Source organism: Accipiter gentilis, chromosome 21 (genome assembly GCF_929443795.1).
Source record: "Accipiter gentilis chromosome 21, bAccGen1.1, whole genome shotgun sequence".
NCBI classification, from domain to species: domain Eukaryota; kingdom Metazoa; phylum Chordata; class Aves; order Accipitriformes; family Accipitridae; genus Astur; species Astur gentilis.
In genome coordinates, this window is record NC_064900.1 from 2,019,690 (window position 1) to 2,046,722 (window position 27,033).

Sequence of the window (27,033 nt, forward strand, 5' to 3'; positions counted from 1 at the left end):
CGAGGCTTTCGGAAATAGGGAGACGGTTTGTTTTATTTTTATATTTTTTATTTTTATTTTTGTTTTGGTTTTTTGTCGTTTCTTGTTTGTTTGTTTGGTTTTGGTTTTTTTATTTTTATTTTTATTTTTATTTGGGGACATTTCTTCGCCGGGGAAAGGACACACAGCCGGGGGACCCCACTGGAAAGGCATGTGCCCCCTCCGGGTCCCCTCTCCTGGGCCGGCTCCCTCCCAGCCCCTGTCTCTGTCGTTCCCGCTGCTCCGCTACTGGAGCCGGGTAGTGCCGGGGGGGGACACTCACACACGGCGGGGACACGGCACACACGAGAGGACACACACGACACGCCGTGTGGCCGTGCCGCTGTGCCCGGCGCTGAGCCCTGGCAAAGGCGATGTAGGAGAGGGGAGGGGAAAGGAGCGGGGGGGGGATGTGTGCGGGGGGGTGTAGAGTGGGGGATGAGAACAAAACCTGCTCCTCGGCCTAGATAACAGGGCTTAGCTTTTCCGGGATTTCCCGAAAAAAACGGCTTCTTGCTCGCTTTTCATCCGAAATCTCTTTCCGGGCGGGTGCTGTCAGGCCGGCGAGAACCGGGCCGGGGGGGGCTGAAGGGCTCCGCCGAACCACGCAGACACGGGCACCGTGGGCTCACACCGGTAGCTAAAAGAAGGGAGACATCCCCCCCCCCCCCTCGCCGCCTGCCCCCTTGACTTGTGTGCAGCCCCACGGAAAAACCTCGCCTGAAAAAAATCTCGCTCTGTTCCCGGCGCTGGGAACATCGGGGGAACCCCAGCCAAAAATAATCCCTTCCTGAAATTTGGTGTGTATCCTCGGCCGCTTTTCCACCGTGGCTCCATCCATATTAATTCCCTCCCTTACTTTATAATTATTTCTTGATTATTTGGAACCTGTATTCGATCCACGGGATCGGATTAACCCCCGGCGGCTTTCCCCGCTGGTTTTTCCCTAGACGGTGTTTCGCTTGACTTCACCTATTTTTCCGTGGTCCCATCACCTAAGGAAAACACACGCTGCTTCCTTTACTTCTCAAATTGTTCTTTTGCCCTGCGGGCTTCCCCACGCACGACCGAGGAGCGTGGGAGCAGCTGCGGACCCTCCTCCCAACCTGGAGGGTTTCAGGGCAGAATGAATAAGCGAGCGGAAAAAAAATTGCTGAATATCATCCAGGCAACCGGCCGGGATCTGTACCTAGCGGGTTTCTTCTCGCTGTAGCTCAAATGACAAAAAGAAGCGGGGTGGGGTGGGGTGGCGTGGCGTGGGTGGGGGCGTGGGGTAGGGGGAATAAAAGAAATTGATCAAGAAGAAAATCCCCCTTCCCAAAAAGAAGGCGCTCCCCCTGCCCGGGCGTGCCTGGCTCTATCTGCCCCGCTGCCGGCGCCAGCCCACGCCGCCCGCTCAGCCCCGCCGCTCCACGGACACGCATCGGTGTGAAGGGAAATTTCTCCCCCCCCCGTCCCCCCCGCCCCGCCCCGAGACGTTGCTGTTGTCGGGCCAAACACCGATTCAAGCGCAAGTAATAAAGCGGCGTGACTGACGTTTGCAAAACACCCCCTCCTCCGGTCCCCCCCGCGTGGTAAAGCCCCTCTCGGGTGTTTTGCGTGGGGCTGCGGTAGCGGCAGCCCCTGGAAGACCTGGGTGCGGTGGAGAGAAGTGCGGGGGTTGTTACCTCTCTGCATTTACAGCTATGGGTTTCCTACTGGCTCCCCGTTCTTCAAACAGTTAATTCTCCCGGCCGGTGCTCCAGGACTCAGATGGCCAAAATTCCTCGCCCCGAAGCCGAGTCTCCCTCCCCTCCCCATTGGGTCGCAGCTTTTGGGTCTCTCCCGATCTCCAGCTCCTATTGGCCGGCAACAGGTTTTTTTTTTCCTTTTTTTTTTTTTTTTTTCCTTGACAGGCGCACGCAGCCTGCCTAACTCTTGGAGGAGAAAAAAAAAAAAAAAAAAAAAAAATCCCAGAAGTTTGGATCAATCAGAGAGAGACAGAAGGAAAGGGGAGAAGGGAAAAAAAAAAAAAAAAAAAAAAAAAAAAAAAAAAAAAGATGAAATCCAGCCTGCAGCCCCTCTGAGCAAGTGCTGGGGACCTGGGCTGAGCACACCCTCCCGGCTCTGCCTACGGAGTATCTGCAGCCTCATGTAGTGCCTTCGGGAGACTGAGGGCTCCTTCGGGCTGGGGGTGCCGCCGGGGAGGGCTGGGGGAGGAAGAGGCGAGAGGCTCTGCCTCCGGTCCCCGGGCTCTGCGCTCCCAGCCGCTGCTCGCTCTGCCCCGGGGTCTGGGCTGGGGGATAAGATGAGTGAGAGGCGGAGGTCGGCGGTGGCCCTCAGCTCCCGAGCGCACGCTTTTTCGGTAGAAGCCTTGATCGGGACAAATAAAAAGAGGAAACTGCGAGACTGGGAGGACAAGGGGCTGGATTTGTCCATGGAAAGCCTCAGCCCCAATGGCCAGCTAGGGGACAATGAAGACCCGACTCAGTGCCTGGATCTCAATCCCGGTTAGTGCAACTCCTTTCTCTTCGGGACCCCCCCAGCGCCCCCCGGCCCCGCTCCTTCCCCGGGCGCTGCCCGCCGGGAGAGCGGCGCCGGGCAGGGCGGCCGGGCAACACCCGGCACCGGCGGGAGAGGGAAGGGGGGGGGGGATAGATTTTGCGGAGATTCCTTGGATTTGGATTCTAATTTTAATTTTTTTGGCTTTTTTCGGTTTACGGGGAGTTTTCTCCCACTCGCTGCGGCTCTCTCCTTCCCCCCCCCCCCCCCCCTCCATGATCTCCCCGGGAGGGAACGGAACGGCGTGTCGTGTCCCCCCCGCTTCCCTCCCTCTCCGTGCCTGCCGGTCGCGATAGTCCTTCCCGGGTGTCTCGGGACACGCGTTTCGCCTTGCCGCGGAGCTTCCCGACCATCGCGGCGGTCCCGCGTGGGTCGGGAGCAAAGGAGTGGGGGCACGACCCTCGCATCCCCCGTGGGAGGGGTCGCTCCCTCTCCTCCTCCGTGCGCCGTTCCGAGACACCGGCCACCACCCCGACTCCGTCCCGCGGGGACCGTGCCGCTCTAACCGGAGGTTTCGGTGGAGGAAGAGGAGGAGGAGGAGGAGGCAGGCGCCCCAGACCCAGGCGAGGGGCTCCGGCTCCTCGGAGCGGCGGGGACCCGCTGCACAAAGCACCCACGCCCCGCGGCGAGCTCCCACCCGAGACCTCCACGGACCGGGCTCAGCCCGGCAGCGAGGGGCTGGGGCTGGGGGGGGGGGGGGGGGCTCGATCCTTTCTCCGGGATCGGGCCCGCCGGGACGCTGCTCCCGGCAGGGAAAAGGGGCTCATCCGGGAGCGGGGGTGACGAACGGGTGAGGGGGGTCCCGAGGATTTTGGCCCCCGGTAACGAGCCTGGAGCTTCTGCACGGTATTTGGGGAGAGAGAACACGAGATTTCCCTCGTGGTATTTGTACTTTTCATTTTAAACTTTTCTTTGTTTATTTATTTTTATTTAAAGGGGAGCCGGTAGCTTGGAGGGATCATTTGGCTTCAAGCGAAACCCTCGGTCTGCTCTTGCGTGTCCGTGTCCCGTCCCGTCCCGTCCCGTCCCCCCCTTTCCCCGCCTCGGGCCGTGTCCCTCCGGCCTAAAACGACGGTCCCGCAAAAAGCAGCCGCGGCCCCGCAAAAAGCAGCCGCGGCCCCGCGGCCACCCCGCGTGGGGCAAAGCTCGCTGCCCCCCGCGCCCTTCTCGCCGCCCCCCGCCCCGCTCCCCAGCGCCTTCGGATGGGACGGAGGGAACGGGCCCCGGCTCCCGGTTAGAGTGTGCGGAGAAAGCGAGTTTTAGGTAATTTCTCTTTATTTTTCATAGTCGGGGGGGAGAAAAAGGGTTCAAGCGATTTCTGGGCGCGATCCCGCAAGAGAAAGATCAGAAATTTCCTCCACGCGCGCCAAGTCCACTCTGCTGCACTTGGAGAAGAAAACACCTTTTTTATTTATTTTTCTTTTCTTTCTTTTTTTTTTTTTTTTGCGTGACATTCCCCGCGCTACCAAGAAGCATCCGCTGCCCGAAACCCAGCGTAAAAAAACCCCAACTAACCAAGCAGAAAAACAACCAAACCAAACCAAAAAACGGGGGAGAAAGAATTAGAAATCGAGGTGTAAAAAATACCTGCTGTAAAAAAAAATAAATTTAAAAAAGTCTGTTAAGCGTTTTTGAAGGGAGCGAAAGACCGGCAGCTCCGGAGTCCTCGCCCCGCTCCGCTCTCAAGGAACCGCATTTCATTTTGCCTGTAACAGCAGCGGCCCTTCCCGGTGCGGATCCTAAGGAGAAATAGGTGAAATCTGCTGCCTGGGACCTCTCTTTCAGAGGAGCGATGGGCCTGAAGGAGAAGGGACAGAAGCCATCAAAATATCAACCGCTAAAAAAAGAGCTGACCCTTTCCGAGTCTTCCCCGTTCAAAACACGAAATACGCGAACGGAACGACCCAAATCCGCTTTTCAATAACACAGCAGATATGTGCATCCGTCTTCTTTTTTTTTAGAACCGTTTCTCGTTAATTTTTAGCCGCGATAGGATATATTTTTGGACGGTCTGGAAGTTTAATTTGCCCGTTTCTCCCGGAATTGGAAAGAAAAAACGGGAAAACTCCCCCTGCGCCAGACTGGAGAGCGGGAGAGAAGGGCTGCTAATGCCTGAAACCTTAGAAAGCAAACGTGATGTTTTTCATAAAGCAAAGGAAATCAAGAACAGTTTGAGAAATCATTTTTAGGAGCTTGATAGACTTTAAATAAAGTCCGCGACTGTAATTTGCACAGTCACTTCATTAAACCTAAATCCTCCGCGGTGTACCTTTGCTGCTGGGTGAAAATTGATTAGCGGCTCTATAATGGCCACCAAATTCCATCTTTACAAGACCCAATTAAGAACAAACTTTACACCTAAACTATTTTAAACTCGCCAAATCTCCAGCGATATAGAAAAAAAAAAATTTAGGAAAGGGCTTTTTTATAGCGTCCCAAAGGTTCAAAACTCAAAGCCGCTGCCCCCGAGTGCCGTAGGAAATAACGCGGGGCTGTTCCTTCTGCGGGAGATATTATGGGTTCGGGGGTGCTTACAGAGGCCCCAAATATTCCAGTACCCCCTGGGAAATTCCGTGTTGATTTCCCTGTGATAACCTAAATCGGCCTAGCCGGCTTTATCCATCTCTCCGCATAACCCCCCCTCCCCAATTCCAGTTCAAGAGGGGCTGAAAACCACCGTTCGCTGCGGGGAACCCAGCCCCGCCGAGGGCAGAGTGGGGCTTCGCTCTCCTTTTTTTGCAGCTCTTTTCCCTGCAGGCGGCTGCGGGGATTTTTCTCTCCCACGCGTCGGTCACGACTCCCTCCCCACGGCGAGTGGTTCTCCCGGCGTGGGGGGCTCGCCCGCCCTCGGGGGCCGTGTACAAAATCCAGCCTTGGAGGGGGGACACGCACACCCGTGGGAGGCAGAGCTCCCCGTTTGGGGGAAATCCTTCGCTCCCTACGTGCCGTTTTCCAGCCGTGCCCAAATCCTTGGGCGACGATATCGGCGAGCCCGAGGGACCTTTCCCACGGGCGAATCTTCCCGGGTGAAGCGAGGGGGCAGCTTGGGAGGTGGCCGGGAAGGGGGGGCAGAAAGGTGAGAAAAACCAGCGGAAAAATCCCCCGGGTTTGTAAAAAATATCTCCCGAGCATCCGAGTTATTTCTGTCTCGGCCGTGAATCTCGTCGCCAGAGTTAATGTGCTGTTTTACGAGACTCATTTCAAAGGGGGCTAAGGCTGGGTTTTAATCACGAAGTCGGGAAAAGGAATTCGGGATTACAGCGGCTCTCTCCCTCTCCCTCCCCTTTCCCCGTCCTGCTCGGGGGGTTCCACGCGTGGGCCCCTCGGTGGAGCCTCCCCCGGCTCCTGCCCCCGCCGCCTCCCCGCATCCTCGGCTCTCAACGCCGCTGCGGAGAGGAAGAGGAGGAGGAGGAGGAGGAGGAGGAGGAGGAGGAGGAGGAGGAGGAGGAGGAGGAGGTGGCGGGCAGCCCTCCGTCCCCTCGGCAGGTTTGGTTTCCGAGGGCAGCAAAACAATGGGCTCGGGTGTCTGCTGGGTATTTATAGATTAAACCTGAGCGACGGAAAGGTCACGGGGGGGCTGGGGGGAGGCAGGCGTTGCCTCCCTTGATGTATATATTATTTACCATCGTTTACAGCCGTGCCTTTCCTCGGCCCTTCCCTCTGCCACCCCCGGGGCGCAGGGACAGACCAGGCAGAGCCCAGCGCGCTCCTTTGCTCGTCGAAAGTTTAAATTTTTTTTTTTTTTTTTTTTTGGGGGGACACACACGTCTCCCCGCGGACGCGTTTCCCTCCCTCGCCCCCCCCCCCGAAACACGGCGGTTCCCTGAGGCGGTCGGGGTCGTTACACGGCGAGACGCTGGACAGGCGCTTCGCAGGCAGAGCAAAACGGTGCGGCTAAAAATTTAGGATTTCTCGGCTTTAGGACCGTGCTGTTCCTCATAAAGAAACACGCTAGCGAGTTTGGAAACGAATTTTGCCAGTGCCGTCTTCATATCACGCATCCCATCGGTATTTCTGATGGCATATATTAAAAATGCACCCGTCGGTTAAAACAAACAAACAAACAAACAAACAAACCAAAACAAAACCAAAAACATTTCTGAGAGTTTTATTTTAGTCAATCCGCGCAGGCATTGCATTGCAAGTTGTTTTTCGTTCCGTGTGTTTTTCTAAAGCCACGTTAACGAACTACCGTGAAGCTTTGCAACGAGAGAAAACAACACAGCGCACATTTTGAGACCTACAACGTGTTTATTACAGCTGCTTATCCATAAGATTAAGATCCGATAGCTTGACAAAGCCTTCCGTGGCTGGCAAGAGTAAAACCTCCATCTCTTTTACCACGGCGTGTGGGTTCTCCTGCCTATCCTGGGAGGTGGGAGGATTAGCCGTCCCAGCCCCGCTCCGCCGCAGGGTACCTGCTCCTCCTTGCCCCCGGAAAAACACCCTCCACCGGCCATGCAGCCCACCCACCCACCCTCCGGAGAGGGCAAACAAATTTTAAGAGCTGGAGAAATGTGATTGATGATACGTGATTTTTGTAAATTTTTTTTATACCACTGCTTCTGAATGCTCGTATTGATGAAGTCCCATTTTTTGGGCAGCGCCCGTTAAACCCGCGAGTAGGGAGTGACTTAGTTTGGTTCCTGACGTAGTTTCTCACTTCAGCTTTTGTTTGAGTGCTCGGTGGACGGGGCTAGGATTTCAAGAGCTGGCAGAGAACTCTTCCTCCTCTCTTTCCTGAGGTAGGGGGAATCGGCGTACGCCGTCCTCTACGTGGTCCTTGAGGCTCGCCGAGGAGCAATGCTCCGCAGCGAGGTGTAAGGCAGAGAGCGTCAGCTTTGCCTTTGGCAGAAGTGCTTGGGACTGGGCTTTATTGATGCGAGGTCTTTCTAACGAACGCGTGTGTGACTGGGACTGTATGAATTCATCCCACCTCTTGGATCATCAGTTTGCTTCCTAAGGAGGGGTTACCGAGCCTCGGACCCGTTGCTCCCTTGTGGACGCGATGGAAGGAAACGTGAAAATCTGACCCTCGTAATGTCTCTGCTCCCCCGGCGCTCCGGCCACAGAGCTAATGCTCTCCCCCTTCCCAGAGGAGAGGGTTGCAAGGAGGCGGATGGAGCTGTCCAGATGAGAGCCAGGAGAGCCCTGGGGGAGCTCGGGAAAGGGTTGCCTTGGTCAAGTTCGCACAACTCTGACCTTGGAGCCAGCCGGAGGAGACAAGAGAGCGAGAAGGATTTGTCTCTGTGGTAACACGCGTCTTACTGAACCGGTGAACTCCCGCGGCTGGGTTTGTGAAACTCTTCCTGCAGAGAGGTGAATCGCTTACTCGGTATTAAGAGGGCAGGTAATAGAATAATAGAGACAAACCTTACAGAACGGCGGAGTGTTAGAAAAACGGCAGCGTGTCAAACAACGTCTTCCTTTCTTTTGTATGTATTTTAAATCTGCAGCATTTTTTACGCAGGTTTATTCCATCTGCTGGGAAGGGGAATGCTGCTATTTCAAAAGACATTACTTGTCTTTGACAAGAACTTCGGGAGAATCCAAAAAGCTTCTGTTACAAGCAAAAGTCAAGTAATTCCTTACAAACCATCAATCACTTCTCCCTCCTCCCACTTGGGACTGAGCGCTTATATCAAATATCAGCCCAGCTAGCCTCTCCTCAGGCAGAAATGTCCAGCTTTATCTGTATCTGTTTTTAAGGAAAACTAATGCTTTTTTCAGATGGAAAAGTTGAAAGATGCCTTCCAAGAATGCTACCTTCAGGAAAGAGCATTTGCATTGTTTTACAACACAGTCGGTGCCACTTAAGTCACCTCTGTTCAAGCAGGTCACCGTTCCTATTTTAATCAATTGGATTCCTGTATGAATCTTTGCTTGCAGTCTTAAGTCTTCAAAGGTCAAAGCGTGGGGGTTTTTTAAGTTTTTTTTTCCCCTGCCTTCTGATCTAGATTAATAAGCTTATGCTAGTTTAAAGAATGCACTAAAATCAGTGTGAGAGTGCTCGGAAAATTCCTGGATATATTGAGAGCGGCTCATATGGCGTTTACATCAGTTCCTGTTGCAAGTCAAATCTATTCAAGTGTGATTTAAATCACCCCGAGCGTCCATATTGAGATCTGTAGTTTACACCTGTGATGTAAAATCAAGTTTAGGGAAAAAAGCTGAAGTTTTCTAAAACTAACAACGTTTCAGAGATCAACAGAGTTTCCTGGAGAGGCTGAGCTTGCTAGTGCCTGTTGATGGAATTCCAGGATTTTACGCTAGCCCTTAGCTCTGTGACATCCTCCTGAACAATACAGTTACTTTGCGGTAATGGGATGGGAAGTTACGGTTAAATCCTGACAGATTTAAGCAAGAGCACCAGCGGGCACCTGGGCGTACAGGGAAAGGCAGGTGACTGGGGGCTTCCCAGCGCTCCAGTGCCTAATCCTGCCCGGAGCAGCCCTGCATAGCAGGACGTTGAAAGATTTGGCTTTTCTGGCTTATTAGTCGAACTAAAGTTTCCACGGGTGGAGAGCACTGTGCAGCAACACCGAGACATTTTTATTTTCAGAGAAAAAAAACGGTGTAGCTTATTGCTGCTTATTTTCAACATCGGTTAAAATAGGTTACGATTCCAATCTTTCTGCCTGTGAAGCATCTGCTGTCTCAAAATGCAATCAATGCCAGTGCACTTCTAGAGGTAAAAGCTGTAGCGTGCGTTGGTGAGAAGGGCTAGGGAAGATAACCTGGTGTTATGGTAAAATTAAGTAGAAATATCTTTGAAAGCAGATTAAGAAATTTTAAAACTCTGAGAGGAAACATAGTGCCAATTCAAGTTCTAGCAACAGTATTCATGCCGGGGGCATCTTTTAATTGCATATTCTGCAAGATCAGAAAACAATGAATCAGTAAATCAATCCAAGACGTGACAAAAGCACTTGTTACAATAATATTTATAATAATATTTCCATATGCCATTTACTCAGATGAGCTATTGACCCGACAGTACTGTGGAGACGGTGAAAGGATTGTCCGAGTCGAAGCCCCGGGACAGTGGGCTGTCCCATGCTTGCTGTATATTTGCAAACGCAGACTTACAGCTGCTAGAGGGAAGGCTGCACCTAGCAAATGCCTTAGGCCAGCCCATACCGATTCCCAGCAGCTGAGGAATTCAGAGGAGGATTTTTCATCTGGGGACTGAGCAGAAAGAAAGTGAAGATGGTGAGGAGGCATTTAGGTTTGGTTGAATAAAAGCTGTGTTGGGTTTTTTTTTTTTACTTTATTGAGAAACAGGAAAACTTAGCTTTTGGCCAGCCTATAAATATTTATTTTTGTGTCGTCAAACTACATCACGTTTTTAAGTTATGCAACCATTTAAAAAAATGGATCCCCAAACATCCTTGTTTAAATTAATTAAAAAATATTTTTAAAAGAAATTATAAAAGGAATTTGCAATTAAAAATATAAGGCGTTTTCATTTAGATAATAATGAAATCAAGCATTTGGACATTCAAAACTGCTTCCCCATTTTTCTTCTTTTAACAAGCAAAGTTATTTGCCAAATTGTGCAGGATTTCATAAATAAGTTTTCGTTTCTCCAAAGCTCTATTTTCTTGGTCAATTCACTACATCTATGTATTAAAAAAAAAACCAAACACAAACAATAAAAACCCCTCAGTTAAACTCTTGCACGGTAGAGTTCAGTCCCTGTCATAGCGGGCAGTTTCACTGCACCATATCTGCACCTGCTCATTCTTCTTAAGGCTTTTGCTTTTTGGGCAGGAAATCTTCCAGTATTGTTAAATGGACATTTTCAGCAATGTCCACACGTGTAGCTGTTGGAAAGAAGCTTGGGAAGAAACGATTGCCAACCGCCTTTACAAGAACCGATTTACAGTTTCTAAAGAGTACTTAACCGACTGGTTAAGAACTGACACAAATCATACTAATAATCAGCACATTTATACGAATGCAGCCACAGCAAAGATTGTTTGAAAATCAGTGGGCCAGGGCACACAGAATAATTATGAATGACTTACAGTTCTTTGACTTCACTCAGAGGCTGGATGCACTCTTGGCTAACATTAACATTTTTCCCATGACCAATGAATTAACAAAACCAAGCCTCTACTTTTAGGAGCTTCCGGAAATAGAGAACTCCCTGATCAGAAATCTACCCTGAAACTAAGGGGAAAACTGAAGACACCAGAGTGTCTTTGCTTTTAATGAGAGTGAAGGACTGTGCATCGTAGACTTCTTAAGAAGCTGCACCAGCTAACAGCAGTATCCCTAAATCAGATACCCAAAGTGCTGGCTGAGTGCATGGATGCTTGCAGACACAAAATAATTCTGGAGAAGACATCGCAGCATTTAGGAATGAACGGTGCATACGACGAGTAGGTTAGGGAGTCTTCAAAAATAGGTTTTTGTTGTTTTATCCCTGAAATGCCTGCAGATCAGTTCTGCAAGTTTGAGTTTGCTGAGGAAGAAGGGACCTTGGGAATAGCCGGAGAGACTCACAGGTAGACATTTTTTTCACCTACTTGCCGCACTGGATTGTCCTCAGTCCTGCTCAGAGGATCCTATTAAAAGGTCAGTTATTAAATGTTCGTAGGTGTTATTGTCATCGCTTCTACAAGCCTCGCTTAGTGTGATGAAGAAATTACCCCAGCGCTGCCTTGTCATCCCTCTTTCAGCTTTGCACGTGGATGCACTTTGCACAGAAAAAATGCCCGTGTATTTTTATTGTGCTCTAAGCAGTCTTCCTTCTCAGGGTGAAAAAAATAGTAGAAGGTGGCCTGTTGAGCATTCCCTTGTACCCCCTCAGACCTTAATGGAAACACTCGCGCCGGCTTTTTTAAAAGCAGGCTTCAGCCTTGAGGTTGTGCTGGACTCTGCTGCTGCCTTAACTTGTAATAAAATACCATGCAATAGCTGGGATTGGCAATCCTAAATTTTTAGTTGACATCTCCTCTTGCAAAGACGTGTATCTTTTATGTATCAGGCATCCGAAAAACTAGAGAACAAAGAGATTGGAAGTGCCCTATGACATTGCAAACTACAGTGGGGCGAAGGCTGTGGGGAAACACGCTTAGGAGGCAGCTGCTAAAAGAGGGCCCGATTCTGCGAGGTGCTGAGCCTCTGCATTTCAAAGGACTTTACGGTGCTCATTTTCAAGGGCGCAGCTTTTGTGACCTTATTTTCAGTGGCGTTAAGAACGTGTAATCGCCACGGAGATCTCGACCTCTCGCTTGATTTCTGCTCCGAGATGCCCTAAGCAGACGGCGATAGCCAGAAAGTAGCCTCCCCTTCAGCGTAACTGTCAGGATCGGAATAAGTTTGATTTATGTACGGGGATTTCTTTTTCATCTGCTAGAATACTGTATCAGTCTGTATGAGTGAAATAATTGTGACAGTGAGGTTAATGCCTGGGTGATCACATTTATGCTACGGAAAGATCATGTTTTCCTCTGCTCTTCAGTTTTCCTGCAAAGGCCTGATAGCGTGAAAACTATCGGGTTGGATCAGATACGGCTTTCCAGATTATGCCCGTCTTTGCAATTTCTAAGTGCTCCTGCCTTTTTACTCTGTGATACGATGAAACAGTGCTCCATACAAGGCAACGAGGCTGTTATTTTTAAACTGAGAGGTTGTTTTTTACTTCAGAAAACTTAATCTTTTTATGCCAGGAGGTTGTAGGAAGCTGGGAAAATATAGAATACAGCACATGGCGGTGGGTGCCTAATGGTTTTTATTTTGCTCCAGAATTTAAAAGATAAATAGAGGATTTATTATTGTAGGATTTGGGAGTTTCCTGTGCCAGGCTCCTTGGAGCAAATAAAAAAAAGTCTTCATTTACCATCAAACAACCCTAGCAAAGTCTCCATCTGCCTAGCGGCAAGCCAGTCACGTTATTCACTTCAATGCCTGGGAGTGTTACCCACATAAGACTGTAACATCACAGTTCTGTTACGCAGGTCCCTGCGACGCTGACGGAGCGGCAGAAAGCCTACACTGCCCCGTTAGAGACTGCTCGGATTATTCGGTACATAGTAATTCTGTTTACTCCATAGCTCAGGAAATTGCGCCTGGGCTGGGGAAAGGGAGGGCGGCTGTGGAAGTGCCTTGCAGTGGGCCGTGACAGAAATGGGCAATAATTAATAGCTTTTGTGAAAATATAGTCATATAATGCAGCTTCAGGAAAAAAACCTCCTTCTGCTTCTCAGAATGAAAGATTCGATTGTGAAGCGGCTGTTTATCAAGAGCGTTACAAGACTGATTGCTTGACTTACAGTAAGGTCCTGACCGTCATTTATCCAGGGTAATTTGGGAATAATCGATGTAGAAAAAATGGAGAGAGGCTTGACTGAGTACGTATGGGGCACACGAGCGAGTAATCTGGTACGGTTACAGCCTTTAACAGAAAAGCAATTCGGCCCCAAAAGGGGATGAAAAATGGCCGGGGCGTTTGTTGCCTCTGTCCTTTTGCCGTGTCGGATGCCCTGTCCCTGGTTGTGCTCTCCGACACCCGCCGGACTGGGATGTCCCGGGGCTGCCGTAGGTGCCGACTTGTCCTTGGGCTGAGAAACGGTAAAGGAAAACCAAATCAAGAACAGGAGTGCTGGAGCTCAGCCGGGACGCGGACTGGGTGCCCTGTATCGCTCTGTGGGGCAAACTGGATGGGGACAAGGGACATAATGCGCCAGCCAAGGGACCGGCTCACGCCGTGTCACCTTCATTTTCACGTCGAGTTGCGCGCGTACGCTGTCCGCCTGGGGGTGAAATGGTGGAGAAATCGGGAAGAGACAAGTCAATAGGGGCAGAGGAGTAGAAAACCAGGCAGAAAGGGGGATCGCCGCTGGGAAGGAAGGAGGAGAATGAGGCAGGAACGGGAGCGGGCCGGGGCTTCATTTCCTACCCACCGGCTGCTCACGGCATGAGGAGGAGTTAGAAACTATTTTCAGGCTTTCTCCCTGCATCTGGGTACCCTTCTGGGTTTTTTTGATTGTTTTCTTTTTTTTTTCCCTCCCCCAAATAATGAACGGCGCGGTTCCTATAAATGAAATATACTGTTCAAAATAGTTCCTGAAGGCAACTTAGTACATTATACCAGACAAACATAATAATTTGGTGTAGCTTACGTATGTGAGAGGCCTGGGGGAGAAAAGGGAAAACCTCTCAAATAAGCGGAACCTTTCAGGAAAAAGAACAAGGTTTCTTCGCATGGTCTTTGTTCTCCAGGGTCCAATGTGAAAAAAACAGGAATTTCAGGTAAAATTATAAAGCCTCTTCTAGATGAAATATTTTCTCTTACAGTGAACTCGATAGGATTTTTTTAGAATAATTCTTAAAATCCTGTTTGCTACTTTTGCTACTTTTACGCAGGCCTTCAGCCTTTTTATAATCAATAGATGTTACACATGGAGTTAAGTCTATTTTATTATGCAGTTGCATTGGCTGTAGATTATTGATTTCCATTGTATATAAAAATCAGATATTTCAGTGCTTTATATTATTATACATTTAAATTGTCAACATACAGAAGTTTTTTATGTGCCTGAGAGAACATGTTAGTCATTATTGCAATGAGTGTAGTTATTTATTATATAGGTATACCTAGAGGCAATTTCTAATGGCTAATTAAATTACACATAGCACATTTCTTATTGTTAAGGAAGTAATTCAGCTGGACTTATGATGATCATCTACTACAGATAATTTAGTCTTCCCCCTCCACTTGAAATTTCTACTTGTTGTTTTGTTTGTTTACGTGTTTTTCCTGGGGTTGGGAGTGGTGGGAAGAGGGAGGCAGCTTTCCTGCACAGCAGCAAAATTTTTTGGAAATGTCACTCTGGCTAGGGCCACGTAATTTAAATGAAGAATTACGAAGAGTAGTAAAGGTTTCTTATTACAGTTATTTGTAGTTGAATGAGAATACTTATTTGTGGACTGACCCTTAATAATTTTATTTATAAATAGTCAGACAATTGCTGAGTATTCATGAAAATGCCTGACAGTCCTGAATTAAAATAGAAATAATTACATCTCGGATAGTTGCTATTCACTGTAGCATTTAGGCAGTGAAGTTTGCTGGGCAGATAAATGGGAAGAAAAAGCTTATTATTATTCTTATGGTCATCTAAAGAAGCGTATACCAGTTATTTTGTACTTCTTTCCTGAAAAATAAGTGTGTTTCTTTTTTCAGTCTTTTTTTCCCCTATTTCTGCTTCCTTTCTCTTTACTCCAGATTCACGATTGCAGTGTTTTTGACTCGTCTGAGTCATGACTTTTCTCCTGTAAATCGGGATGCTTATCTAGCTTTATTTCTGAAGCAAGAGGTGATTCATCGTTAGCGCTTGGGCTGTTGCACGTACTGAGACTGCTGGCTCTTTGGGACAGCCCCACGAGCTCCTTTGCTTACGTTTAACGGTACAGTGGAGCGTCAATCCGCATCCAGGGCTTCGGGACATTACAGTTGTACAAAGAATAATATTTTGAAGGTGTTGCTGGTTAGTCACCTTCCTTTAATAAGACAACATTCGCACCAACCGTTTGCACTGCGGTTGGCTAAATTTTTTCCTATGTATATACTAAGATGTGATTCTTCATTTCGTCTGTCAGACTTTGCTGCTTTGAGCACAGCAGGTCAAACGCTCTTAACTCTTCCCTGGTATCTCCATTCTTAGGGACTTCGACCAGGATTTGTCATTATTTTACTTGTGGTCTGAGTTTGACGTCAGTTAATGATAAATGCAAAAGGACGCTCGATGATATTTGGTTAGGAACTCAAATCTCAATACAGTGGAAACCCTAAATGAAGAATGAAGAAATAATCAAAGTAGAGTTTTGTGGAGTAGAACAGAGGTGCGAAATCTCCATTTTATAAAGGAATATTTTGTGAAAAAAAATAAAAATCAGAAATTCCTGAGATATGTTTCCTCTTCCTCTGTCTAAGATGTTGGGAGAAAAGCCCTTTCTTCTTGTATATCTGAAAAATAAACAAGGGAATAGAAATCAGGAGTTTCTCTTTTGCGGGGGCAGGGAACAATCTGAAGCTGAAGGCTTAGTTTGCAGAGTTGGCAGAGCAATTAAAAATAACAGGATTCTCAATTCAAATTGTTGGCTTGAAATGCGTCCTGATTTAGTAAGGAAAGCGTAGGAATCAGTGAGTGATTGAGTCCCTCACACAAAGGATTTGCAAAATTGGAGATCTAACGGTTACATTTTCTTCGATTAAATTTTGGCTACCCTCGCACAGATACAAAGGTTATTTTTTAGGAGGACATGACTTTCAAAAGTTATTTTAAAATATTTGTTTCTTTGTTTCTCTTCAGAAGAGTCTGCAGATACCTATTTGGGGCCAGATTCAGCAAACGGCTGAGAACTCGAGCCTCCTGTCACTGTATTTAAACAAAAGCTTACCAGCGACAGTGACTTATAGCAAAACTTATATTCCCCATTTTTAGTGAATGTAGTTCTCCCTCTCTTTTTTGCCTTTGTTCTAGGATTTCTTTTGTTTAAGAACTGGGGGTTTTTTGCAGGGAAGAAATTCCTGCTGCTCTTACCAGTTCGGAGACAGCAAAGAACTTGGGTTCAAATCCCATTTTGCTTGCTATATATTTTCTCCATGTTGTGTGCATGTATATAAGCTTCTCTCTATAGATACATTTATAATATGTACATGTATATATTATACTAATAATATTTTGGATAGAATTTTTTTTAAAAAAGACTGTTTTTCTAGGGCCACTAAACTCCTGAATTTGAACATTTAACATATTTTAAGTATTTTAGAAATACCAATCTTTTCCGTTCCTATTTTGCACTTCCAGTTTGTTGTGGCAACAAGTATTAGTTAATAGTCTTACGTTTGACAGATTCTAGCTGACGCTAGAAGTAGGAGAATCATACTCTGCAAGAGGTTTCCGGCATTTGGTAATGAAAGCTACTTTCATTTTACAATGGAATTTAAACACCTGTTTTTGTATAGGGCAGCAAAAAAACCCCTTTCTTTTTAATGGGAGAAACATTGTTCTATGCATCGATTTATCCAATTAAGTTTGCAGCAAGTACCTAATCTTCAGGAGTTGAAGGCAGAACTGTCTGCCGTCTTTGGTGAGAACCGCTCGACAACCAGAGCATTCCCACTTATCCAGCAGATATATTTGTGGAGGCAAGGGTTTCCCTCCAGGCAAAAGTGGAGGTGAAATCCTCTTTTAGAAGGGCAATTCAAAAAATTCCCCGTGTTAAACAGAAGTGCAAAAAACTCTTTTAATGAAAGACAGATTGCAGGCGTTTGCCTAAGATTATCACTCCGCTAAACTGAAGCAGAGCAGCCGAAATTCCTGCATCACTTACAGCCTGTGAGCAAGGCAAGGGCAAAAGCTGGAGGGAGAATATTCGATAGTATGGGAGCAAACAGCTGTGAGGAAGAAAAAGCTACACTTTTAGTCTCTGAATCTCTCAGCAAAAGAAAATAATAGTTTAGTAAAAGCCAAACCAAGCAAACCCTGGGCTGTGCCATGCCATAAATCCTTAAAGGGGCACTTTCAGCTCAGCTTTGGAAAAAAAAAAAGATCAGTTCAGAAGTCCTCGAGTTTCTGCTCCCTTGAAATACTCTGGCTGGCATTTAAAAGTGTATAAAACTTTAATTTTTGTTCCTGGGATCTTTCCCTCTTTGTGTTTGCAAAGGTGGTTTCTGTTAGCCGGTTTCCTCCTTGCTATCTGAGGCCCTGATCCTGCCAAAATGTATTCATGTCCTTTATTGCGACGAGTCTCCCATCAAAATCCCTCCCAGCAGGAAAGGTGAGCTCACATTTATGTGTTTGTAGGATCGGCGCCTAATTGTAGGGGAAATGGAAACTGCACAGGGTTCTGTCCGTGGCGCAAAGTAAACAATAGAGAGTATGGAGTAAAGTACATTTCTTTAATACTTCAGTTATAGAAATGCTAGTTGTGATGTGTAACTCTAGGAAGGGACAGACCCTTCAGAGAGGTATGTAATTTTTCATGTTAAAAGTGTATAGTCTTAAGCAGAAAGAGCTATTAAAATAGCATGTATTGAAATTATTGTAGTTGTGAGGTGAGGAATCAGGTTCTTTATTTTCATTCTAGATTTTCCTTTCAATGTAAAACTGTCAAGCCCTTTTGTTGCTTGCCACTGAACTCCAGTGGGACTCTGACTTTATTTCCCTGGTGCATGATCTTGTTTTGCATATTTAGCAGTTCTGGTGATGGAACTTAAGATAAGGCCATTCAGAAATTGCAGTATTTATTAAATCACCTTTTATGGAGGCAACATAAGACAGAACGTTAAACAAAATGAAATTGTGACCCCCTGATGTGTCCTTATTCAGACAAATAGTCTGACTGAAGTCACTGGGAGCTGGAAAATACATCACATGCAATGTAGACATTTACTCGAACCTAAAAGCTTAAACTGCATTGGAAATTGGGGAGGGGGGAAGCGTGCTTAAATCACTTACATGCTTTCAAAGATGCTATGAAGATTTAAAGTATGATACTGGCATGCATGACCATAATTGAAAAATCTAGTCTAGCCATAGCATGCTACCTTTAACTGTGCTAGAGCTGCTTGAGATACAGATTGCAAACCTGCTGTCATCTTACAGAGCTAGGTAAAGTCCCTGCACAACCCTCTCTCAGACCCAGCGTGAAGAATGGGAACGATAATGGGCTGAGCTGTTAGGTGAGAAATTATCTTTCTTTCTGGGTATCAACCTGAGATAAAAGTTGGGGAAAGGTGTATGCTGGTACTCAGTTTTTGGACTTCAGTTGCAGGAAAGTTATGAAGAAGAGAGGCAATCTTTATTCCTTGTTCTCTCTTCTCGCACACTGGTGCAGCTGTTTTTCTGAGAGCCATTTGCAGAGCACAGGTGAGACATCAGTATTTAGATCTTGTAAAATAAAATACGAACGACTGTATAGCAGCACTTCAGGAAGATTTTATAAGCATTTTCTGCTCCAAAGGCCTAGTTTTGCTCTTCTTCTGGGCCCTGAACTCTTGATGACTTTTAAAGGGTATTTCAGTGAAAGAAGCAAGCCTCTTTCAAGCAGCTGGACAAATGACTTGCGTTATGTCCTGATGTCCCCATCACAGAAATGTTAGTTCCTCCTGCTTCTTCCCCAGTGGCTATACCCTGTTGTTTACCAACACTTGCAGCTTCAAGTACTTTCCCCTGAATATCCCGTAGCATCCTGGTTTCAGTTCCAACTCCTCTACCACCTGTCTTGGGATGTTCTGCCTGGATGAGCACATAGCGCGAGTAGCCAAGGGAGCCTCTTAGTTGAGGGTGCTAATGAGTTTAGCCATTGATTTTCACAGAATTTGTAGAAATTTAATTCCTTTGAGACCTCTATCCCTCTGTCAAAGTTGGTTGAAGCCGACCAGTGAGTCAATTTGGATCAGTGGGTCCAGAATATTGAAGGGAAAGGGAAAATTGGCCAGCTGATGGCCTCCTGTGAGCCTAATTTCCTAAGAAATACAGCTAAAACATTTGATCCATAGGTAGACAATCAAAGGAGACGCTTTAGGCCAGAGTTATTTTATGTGCTTACGAAGGGATGATGAAAAAATAATGTTCCACACTTTCACAGAGTTTTGGTCATTTGTATAGCTTCCTTCTTCAACTTTCGGATCTGAGTGCCACTTTAGGAAACAAAACCAACTGCATAATGCTTATGCACATGCTGCTAAAAGGCACTGATTCTCCATGCCCTTTTTTGTTCCTGACATAGGTCTTTTAAACACAACATTTCCTCTCCTTTCCCACAATAGTAGATAAGGAGAGAGGTAGCTAACATACTGCAGTATATCCCGATTAGCCCCCAAATTAGCACCTGCAGATATAAACGGAACGTCAAAACTCAAACCTATTAATGTGGACACTCTGCGGATTCACACAGCTGTCCATAAGGTGGTTTTCAGCCTTGCTTGGCACCTTGGTTTGAAGGATATCGCGCTTTCTGATGGCGAGGGCAGAGGGGCTGTGGACAGCGGGCAGCCGAGCTTGGCCTCAAGCCCTGCTACTTACCTGCTGCTTGACCTTAAACCAGACTTAGGCTCTATCCGTTTTGGTCCTGTTCATTTTGTTTCAGCCGGTACTTGCGTGTTCAGTCAATGATAAATAAACCTCTGTGTGTGTGTGAGACCCATTATCTGATATCTAAAGTACACTCAGGTATGGTGAAATAAAGATTACCGTTTGAATGCAAAGCTTCAGCCTTAACTCTTGGTTGGAGAAGTTCAATGTATTAAACTGCATTATTAAAACACCTTAGGGTTTAACGAGTGTCATTTTACTCGCTTGATTTTTCCGGAAGGAGATTTGAGTTGTTGCACATTCAGCTGATGTACTGTAACATAACCTTAATGCCGACTGACAAACAGTTCGGGAGCATTTTCCCAGAGATCGCTGTGCCGTCGCCACTGCCCCTTCCCGTGGGCTGTTTTAGAAGCCCTGACAACTCAGAAGGAGAGGTTTCCCCTCGCTTGGTAAACATTAACATTTTTCTAATGATAATTAATACAGAATTAACCTTTCCTAGTTTTTTCAGTGGTTTGATAGAAATAGTTACATCCTCTGAGTGAAAATCTCCCAGGCAGGGAAACCCAGATTAAGAACCCATTTACCACATAAAATTAATTTAACCCCCATACTAAGGGTTTAGTATAGTTTGTTGGCTCTTGTGTGGAACACTGGATATGAATTTCACCAGAATATTTATAGATACAACATTCCTCCTTTGTATCACCATCTGCTCGCCACCTCTCTTTCTCTAGCTGAGCTTCAGGGTCTGTACCAATGTCAGCGGAAGCTTTAAAATCTGCCATTAAAATAGCAACAACAGCAGAGATCTGCTGTTAAAATAATAGCAACAACATCCCTCTGTGGGATGCTAGGGAACACACGACTATGGACAGGCCTGATCCAGCATTCCTTTCCTGCCCTGGGAGCTTTTTTGGGGGGGAAAAAAATGAGAAAGAAAAGCATGCATGGGCTGACTCCATTTGTGTATAGATAGATGGAAATGTGGAACTACTTTCTCCCATTGTCCTTCTAGCTGAACACTGGGGAGAGAGTGGAACAATGCATGGAAATGTCATGGAGGGAATGTAAAGAGATGCTCAGCAGATGAATCCAATATAAACAGAGCTAAACCCACCGATAATGTTAATTTCTACATTTTTCAAATGACTCTCCATGTAATTGTGACTGAGCCAGCTTCTACACTTATTACAGTTAATGGTAGCAGGATTACAGTTAATGGGAGCGGTCCTTATATCTGATAACTGTGGGACTGAACTTATGGGTCATGTGTGAAACACCCTGAAAACACAAGTACAGTTGTGAGCAAGAAGACAAGATGTGAAAAGGAAAGTAATAAATAAACATTAAATGTTTGGCAAATTTTTATTTGATTGTAAGGAAAAAACATTGTGGCAACATCATCTGGTTTAGTCCATAAGTTGTTCTTTTTTCAAAGTGGCCAATGATACAGGAAAAGTTGAGAAATGTTCCTGGATAGCATCTCAGCACATGCACGTGTCTAGCGAAGTCACATCATATTCGGCAGAACAACTTCTTAGCACATTTTCATGTGTTTGACTAGTAGAACTTCAGAGACAGTGTAATGCCTGACATGAAAATAAGATTGTGGTAGCTAGTATGGAAGAAAAAGGTGATCACAGTGATCAGTAATATATCTTGAGGGGCTTTACTTTTCATATTTTGATGCTGCTTTGATAAAAAAATAGTGTAAGACTTCAAGGAGACAATCTGAAATGTAGCATAATGTGCTTTATCGAACAGAAAGGAAGAGGTCTAAAAATTGCCTTTTTCACAGAAGAACTTAGCACTGAGGAACTAAGCTAACCATAACAAAAGGGTATAAAGGACAAATCCTCAAGCCAGAAAGCGCCTTTGGCTGATTTCTTATCCTGAAAAGTGCGTGAGTGGCCATTTGCAATGGATGTTAACGGTGTAAAATCAACGGGGCGTTTAGGTGCCTGGGGTGGGATAGGGCAAAGGACATCTTCTCTGGTGCAACAAAACCCGTGAATTCCCATCCTTCAAAAAAGAAACTTACTGTAATCAACTTATATATGGAAGCAGAAGGAGGTTTACTGATTTTGATGCAACTATTTGGTGACTAACTAGGCAGAAAAACAATTCTGTGTCTTGTGCAATCCCTGTGAAGTGTAATGCTCACTGGAGCAAGCATAAGGAATGAAGTCCGGAGGGCCAAGACTGGTTATTAAGTACCAGCTGTATGTCAATGAAGTGACTGCATAGAAAATATTTAGTAATAATTGATAACTGGTCATTTCAGAACAGCAACTGTGTTACTAGTAAAGCGTTCAATCTCTAAAATACTCAAGATCCTGCTCAGCTATTGCACGATAGAGATACACACTTGCAGTTTCATGGCGTAGGAAGAATATGCACAGAATTAACTAACAAAGAGCAACACAAAATGCATAAGCATATGAGCAGCATATTAAACAATCAATTAATGTTTTAACAATGGTGAAGAGTAGCAGGAATACCATCTTTGTATGCAACTTTATTCCCTCTTAGATTGTGCAGGATTTTTTACCTTGCTTCCCTTACACGTTCAGAGCGTGCTGTTGGTTAAGTGGAGCATCAGATGAAGGTGTGAACTGCTAGCGTCTCTACCGTCAGAGGGAAAAAGGCTGCCGCCTCATCTAAACTGTGTGCGTCTGTCAGCCAGCAAGACTATGTGGAAATAAACAGGAGATCAAAATGGGAGGGGAAAATAAGAGATCTCCATAAGATAAGGGAATCCAATTTATTATTTTTAATGACAGGCACATGGAAGAGATGCGTATACCACAGTAGTAACAAGAAACAGTCTGCCATTTAATAACTGTAGAAGATAGCATTTATTTTTATGGCAGGTCAAGAGCCCGATCCGCAAAACAGATGAAACTTTTCTTTCATGAGCTCAGCAGGCCAGACCCATACCATGCAGGCCACAACTGCAGTTGGACTGGTCTTTGAAGTTAGTTGTATCTGCCTTTGCAGTATCAGGCACATGAAGCCCAAGAATGTTAGAGGAAAAAAAATCTTTAAAAAATTACTGTGGAGAAAAGGGGAAGTGGCATAAAGGAAAACAAAGACAAAATCCACATTCTTGTGGCTATAAATCAGTTCCAGTGACCTGAGTGAATTTTCCCTTGTTGGTACTATGTGAGGCTGACCCAGAAAGACAGAGGTAGGAATACAGTAGCCAACTGGGCAGAACAGCAGTGAGATAGGCATTATCTGTGTAATCTGAGATGAATTCCTTTTATTTTTATTCAATAAAAGCAAGAATTGCACAGTGCAAGCCATACGGATAAGGTCAGACTGGGCTGCATCTCTTCTGTGTGCCTATGACTGCCTCTCAGTAATCCACAAGACCTCGAGACGTGGGTTCCAGGCTTTAATTTGATCTTGCACATCTAGTGCCTTTTACTTCCTTGGTCTATTAAGACGCTGCAGGACCTCTCCTACTCACTCCGGGGTTTTGCAGAGAAGCAAACTGTGATGAAATGCCCAGAAGAAGGTTCCTGGCCAGACACACCTTTTCTGTCAAGGATATACCTGCCTGGTTAGGAAGAAGTGTCCATCATTAAAACATATAGTTTATTTGGGTACATCAACCCTGTTCCTTCTTGCTTGTTCCTGGCTACTTTAAGCTATTTTTTCTGTTCAGCTCATTTTTTTCCCAACTGTCCAACTTCCCCCTTTTGTTTCAGAATCTTCTTCCTTTGCTTTTCCTCAGAAAACACACCATGCTCATACTCTTAGACCATCTTCCTTACAGCAACATTACTGTTGATAATTCTCTCCAGATGTTGTCTGGCACATGATCATCAGGCCAGGCACTTCCTAAGCTATTTACCTTCCATTAAAGAAAAAAACAAAAACAAAGACAATTTTCTGTTTAGACAACTATAAAAACCCAGACCAAAACACAGCTAGAACATGCAGTAATTGCAAACCAAGATATACGAGATTCAGAAAACCATTAACAAGATACCATTCACATAACGGAAGAATTACACCTGTTAGCAAATGTGAAGAAAAGTAGTATGTGAATAATACATGCGCAATATGTAAATAATCAATATTATTAATAAAAAATATCATGGCTAGGGACCTGGGCTTATTTATTACCTGGTGAATTTCTGCCTTTTGTGTAAGTAAGGAACAGAATCTGGATTTACAAACACTTTTTCCTCTCCTGACTAATTTCTAGAAAGTCGACCTGATGGGCTTCTCCATCTGTAACCAAGGCGTCCCAGAATTAGCAGGCTGCATGTTCAAGGAGGAAAGGAGAGGGCCGGTTCAAGGAGGAGACTTGGTATCTTCCACATTTGATCGTTTCACGCTTAGGGTCTCACAGCAAGAGGGACATCCTCTCCTCCTTCTGCACCAAATGAACTCCATGCGAGGAGCAGGCAGTAGGCAGCCCAGCAGGTCCGAGGGGATATTGCTGTCTGCTACAAGGGCCAGGGCTCTGGTCAGGTCCTCCCAGAATGTTTGGGTCCCTGACACAACCCAGGATGACAGAAAAGGAGCTTGCATCTCAAGAGGTTCTCCAGTGGGAAAAGTCACTGGCACAGAATAGACATTGAATTGCTACTGAGACAGATGCATAGATCGAACTATCTCTTAACAAAGTTGGTTTTGAGAAAATCACGCCTGGAAGATGAGTAGCTTACATGCTGTCTCTCTCATTTGCTGACGTACCTATCTCTCCATTAAAATTACATGTATTTTAGAAATTATTCTATTTTTCCTTGAGTTCACCTATGTCAGTTGCTCAAAAGGGCAAAAACGTCAGATGAGAGCTCTTATATGATTATTATTGATTGCTGTTGCTGATAGAAGAGAGGAATTCTTACTTTATTATCACAAATCTTTCTAAATGGGTGACAGCTGTCATAATGCAAACAGAACTATACATTAGACTGAGTGAAGAATTCTTTATTTTTAACCAAGAAGGTAAATGGGGAAAGATGAAGGGAAAGGAGTTTTTTCTTCTTTATCTTTGTATATCAAGGAAGGCCAAGTCAAGAGGTGGCTTTATTTTTTTTTTTTTGGTCCTTAATCTCTTTCTTATGCAGCATTCATCTCAGAAATTTCCTCGCACCATTCTCATTCTGTATCAATCTACAAATATGGCTTTGCCCACAAGTATAAAACATCCTTCAGCCGAGTTCCGTATTTCAGCTGAGCTCTGTAATAATGTGTCGCTCTTTCAGCCCTGTAAGATTTCCCATTGTGGGAGGCCTCAATAGTACGGAGCTGTTTGGTTTTGGCTCTGTCTGTTGCCAGATGAAATTCATGACAACAGCTTTTCAAGTCTTTAAAGTGCTGTCTGCTACACATACAAGTAAGTAGTGAAACAGGAAAAGAATGTGAGGGAGCATATTCATTTTCACAAATATATTTTTTTAGCCCATCTTACAAATCCATATTCTTACTCCGTTTCTTAAAGCTCCTTTTTTAAAAAAAAATAATTTATATTTTGGACCAGATTGATACACAATGACATATTAGAAGACCCGAGTTATCCAGGTATCTCATTGAATCTTTAATCCACAATAGTTTTGTATCTGCGCTTTTTTGGGGGAAATGCAGAAACCCAACCCTTTCCTTTTATCTTGACTAACAATTTTATGTGTAGAAGCCGAGCTGTATCTGCGTGTTTGGAACACCACTGCTTATGAGGCTTCCTGTGCTGAAGGTTTCACAGAGAGTTCTCGCAGGTCCGGTCTCTCATCTGTCCCCCAGTTGCTTTATTTTGAGACTTCTGCTTAATTCCTTGTGGCCAAAATGAACAGCCGTCAGCTGTCAGCAGGGCCTCGTCAACTGTCTTCCTCTTGAAGACATTCAATCCACTAACAGACGAGCTGTAGGATCTTTATAGAGCGTAAGTGCAAGTCCTCAAGGTATCTTCAAAATCATACTTTTAGTGCCATCACTGGAAGTTCCTGTTATTTAATTGAATATATTTCTACATCCGGAGACAAGAAGACCAACCTGTATAATCTTCAAGCTTTGCAGCTATCTGGGTTTTAAAATTTGAGTTTATTTGTTTCTTCTGGAAGAGAAACTACCTCTTCTTTGCATGATCTTGATAAATAGATCTAATGACACTGTATTTGGTCATAAGCCCATCTGTTCCTGCTGCCTTATTTGCATTCAGACTTCAATGATAGTACTCACTTCCTCCTTTTAAGTGGGTTATCCAAGAATTCTGTATTTTTCTTGTGGTTCTGTGGGAAAGAAGTCCTTAGAGCAATTTAAAAGTTGTTGGCTTTTGGAGAGTTGACCTGCGATCAATAAAACCTTTTGGTCTCAAATCACCCAGCATCTCTTCTCAACATGTTACCAGATGTCCATTGCTGTCCCTTTTGAAGAAACTGCCATATTACCCACTTTTTTAAAAGCCTGTCCACCATCTTTCCCTTATATAATGTTTTGGTTTATGCATTTTTTAGGCTGGTTCTGTTTAACAGATTGGCAGGAAATCCAGTCCCTCCAATCCCTGTGGATTTATGCATTTTTTCACAAAACCTTTTAGTACCTTTCTGCTTATCTCAGACTGAAAGGGACCCACCAGGCCTTTCTCTTCACTGGCTCTTGATCTTTTAAGATGGAAAGCTGTACTGGTAACTTTATCATTTATTCTTGCCTTACAAGCATCCCACAGAGTTTTCTTATCTCAGTGAGTTTATTGTTTTCTTTTAGATAACTCTGAAAAAGCTACAGATATTTCTTTTGCCCTAAGTTATGAGCAGGGTTCCATCCAGTTGCCATCAATATAATCTGTTTTAAATTTCAGTCTTTTAAAATTAGGCACGGGGAGTGAGGATACTGACTGATTACATCCAGAGAGATCAAAGTAACAGGATTTAACAAGCTACTAGTGACAGGGAACACATCAGTGCCTGAATATGCATCACACGGTTGACAACAGTAAGAGCATCCCCTGAGTTAAGAGCTTACCGCCTTTCAAACATTACCAGCATCTAACAAGGTCACTAGCTTTAAGTTACCTTCTTATCTGCAAATCCTGGTCACCTCGGTCTACCAAGGGCTAGATTCATGAACTGACTGTAATTGTCTCTCCTGTCCTAAATTTTATTAAAAATTCTCAAAAAAAAAAGAAAAAAAGAAAGTGAAGTGGAAGAGGCTTGTGCCTGGATGGAACAGTATGTAGTATACACTCTTTTAAGTTACCCTTTTAGAGGTCTTTGATCAGAATATATCTGCCATCTTCAAACACCAGGCTTTTAGGATGAAAAGGAGGTATTCGACTAATAAAACTGCCACCCCTTTTCCTTTTGATGGCCCGAAGAGCAGTATGGTGTCTGTTCTCATATTGCATCTCAAGCAGCTTTCATTGTTAGTCTGCAGAGGAGCTTCTTGTAATTGTACAGTT

The 27,033-nt window shown here is 45.2% G+C and overlaps 1 protein-coding gene across 1 annotated transcript in view; it reads left to right on the forward strand.

Moving 5' to 3' along the window:
* Positions 1-2,251: 2,251 nt before the first annotated feature.
* TBX15 (T-box transcription factor 15) overlaps positions 2,252-27,033 on the forward strand; it is a 97,900-nt gene continuing 73,118 nt past the window's right edge. Inside the window, exon 1 of the mRNA XM_049824562.1 lies at positions 2,252-2,507. Coding sequence (XP_049680519.1) covers positions 2,306-2,507 — 202 coding nt within the window. The 5' untranslated portion in view covers positions 2,252-2,305. The remainder of the gene's footprint in view (positions 2,508-27,033) is intronic.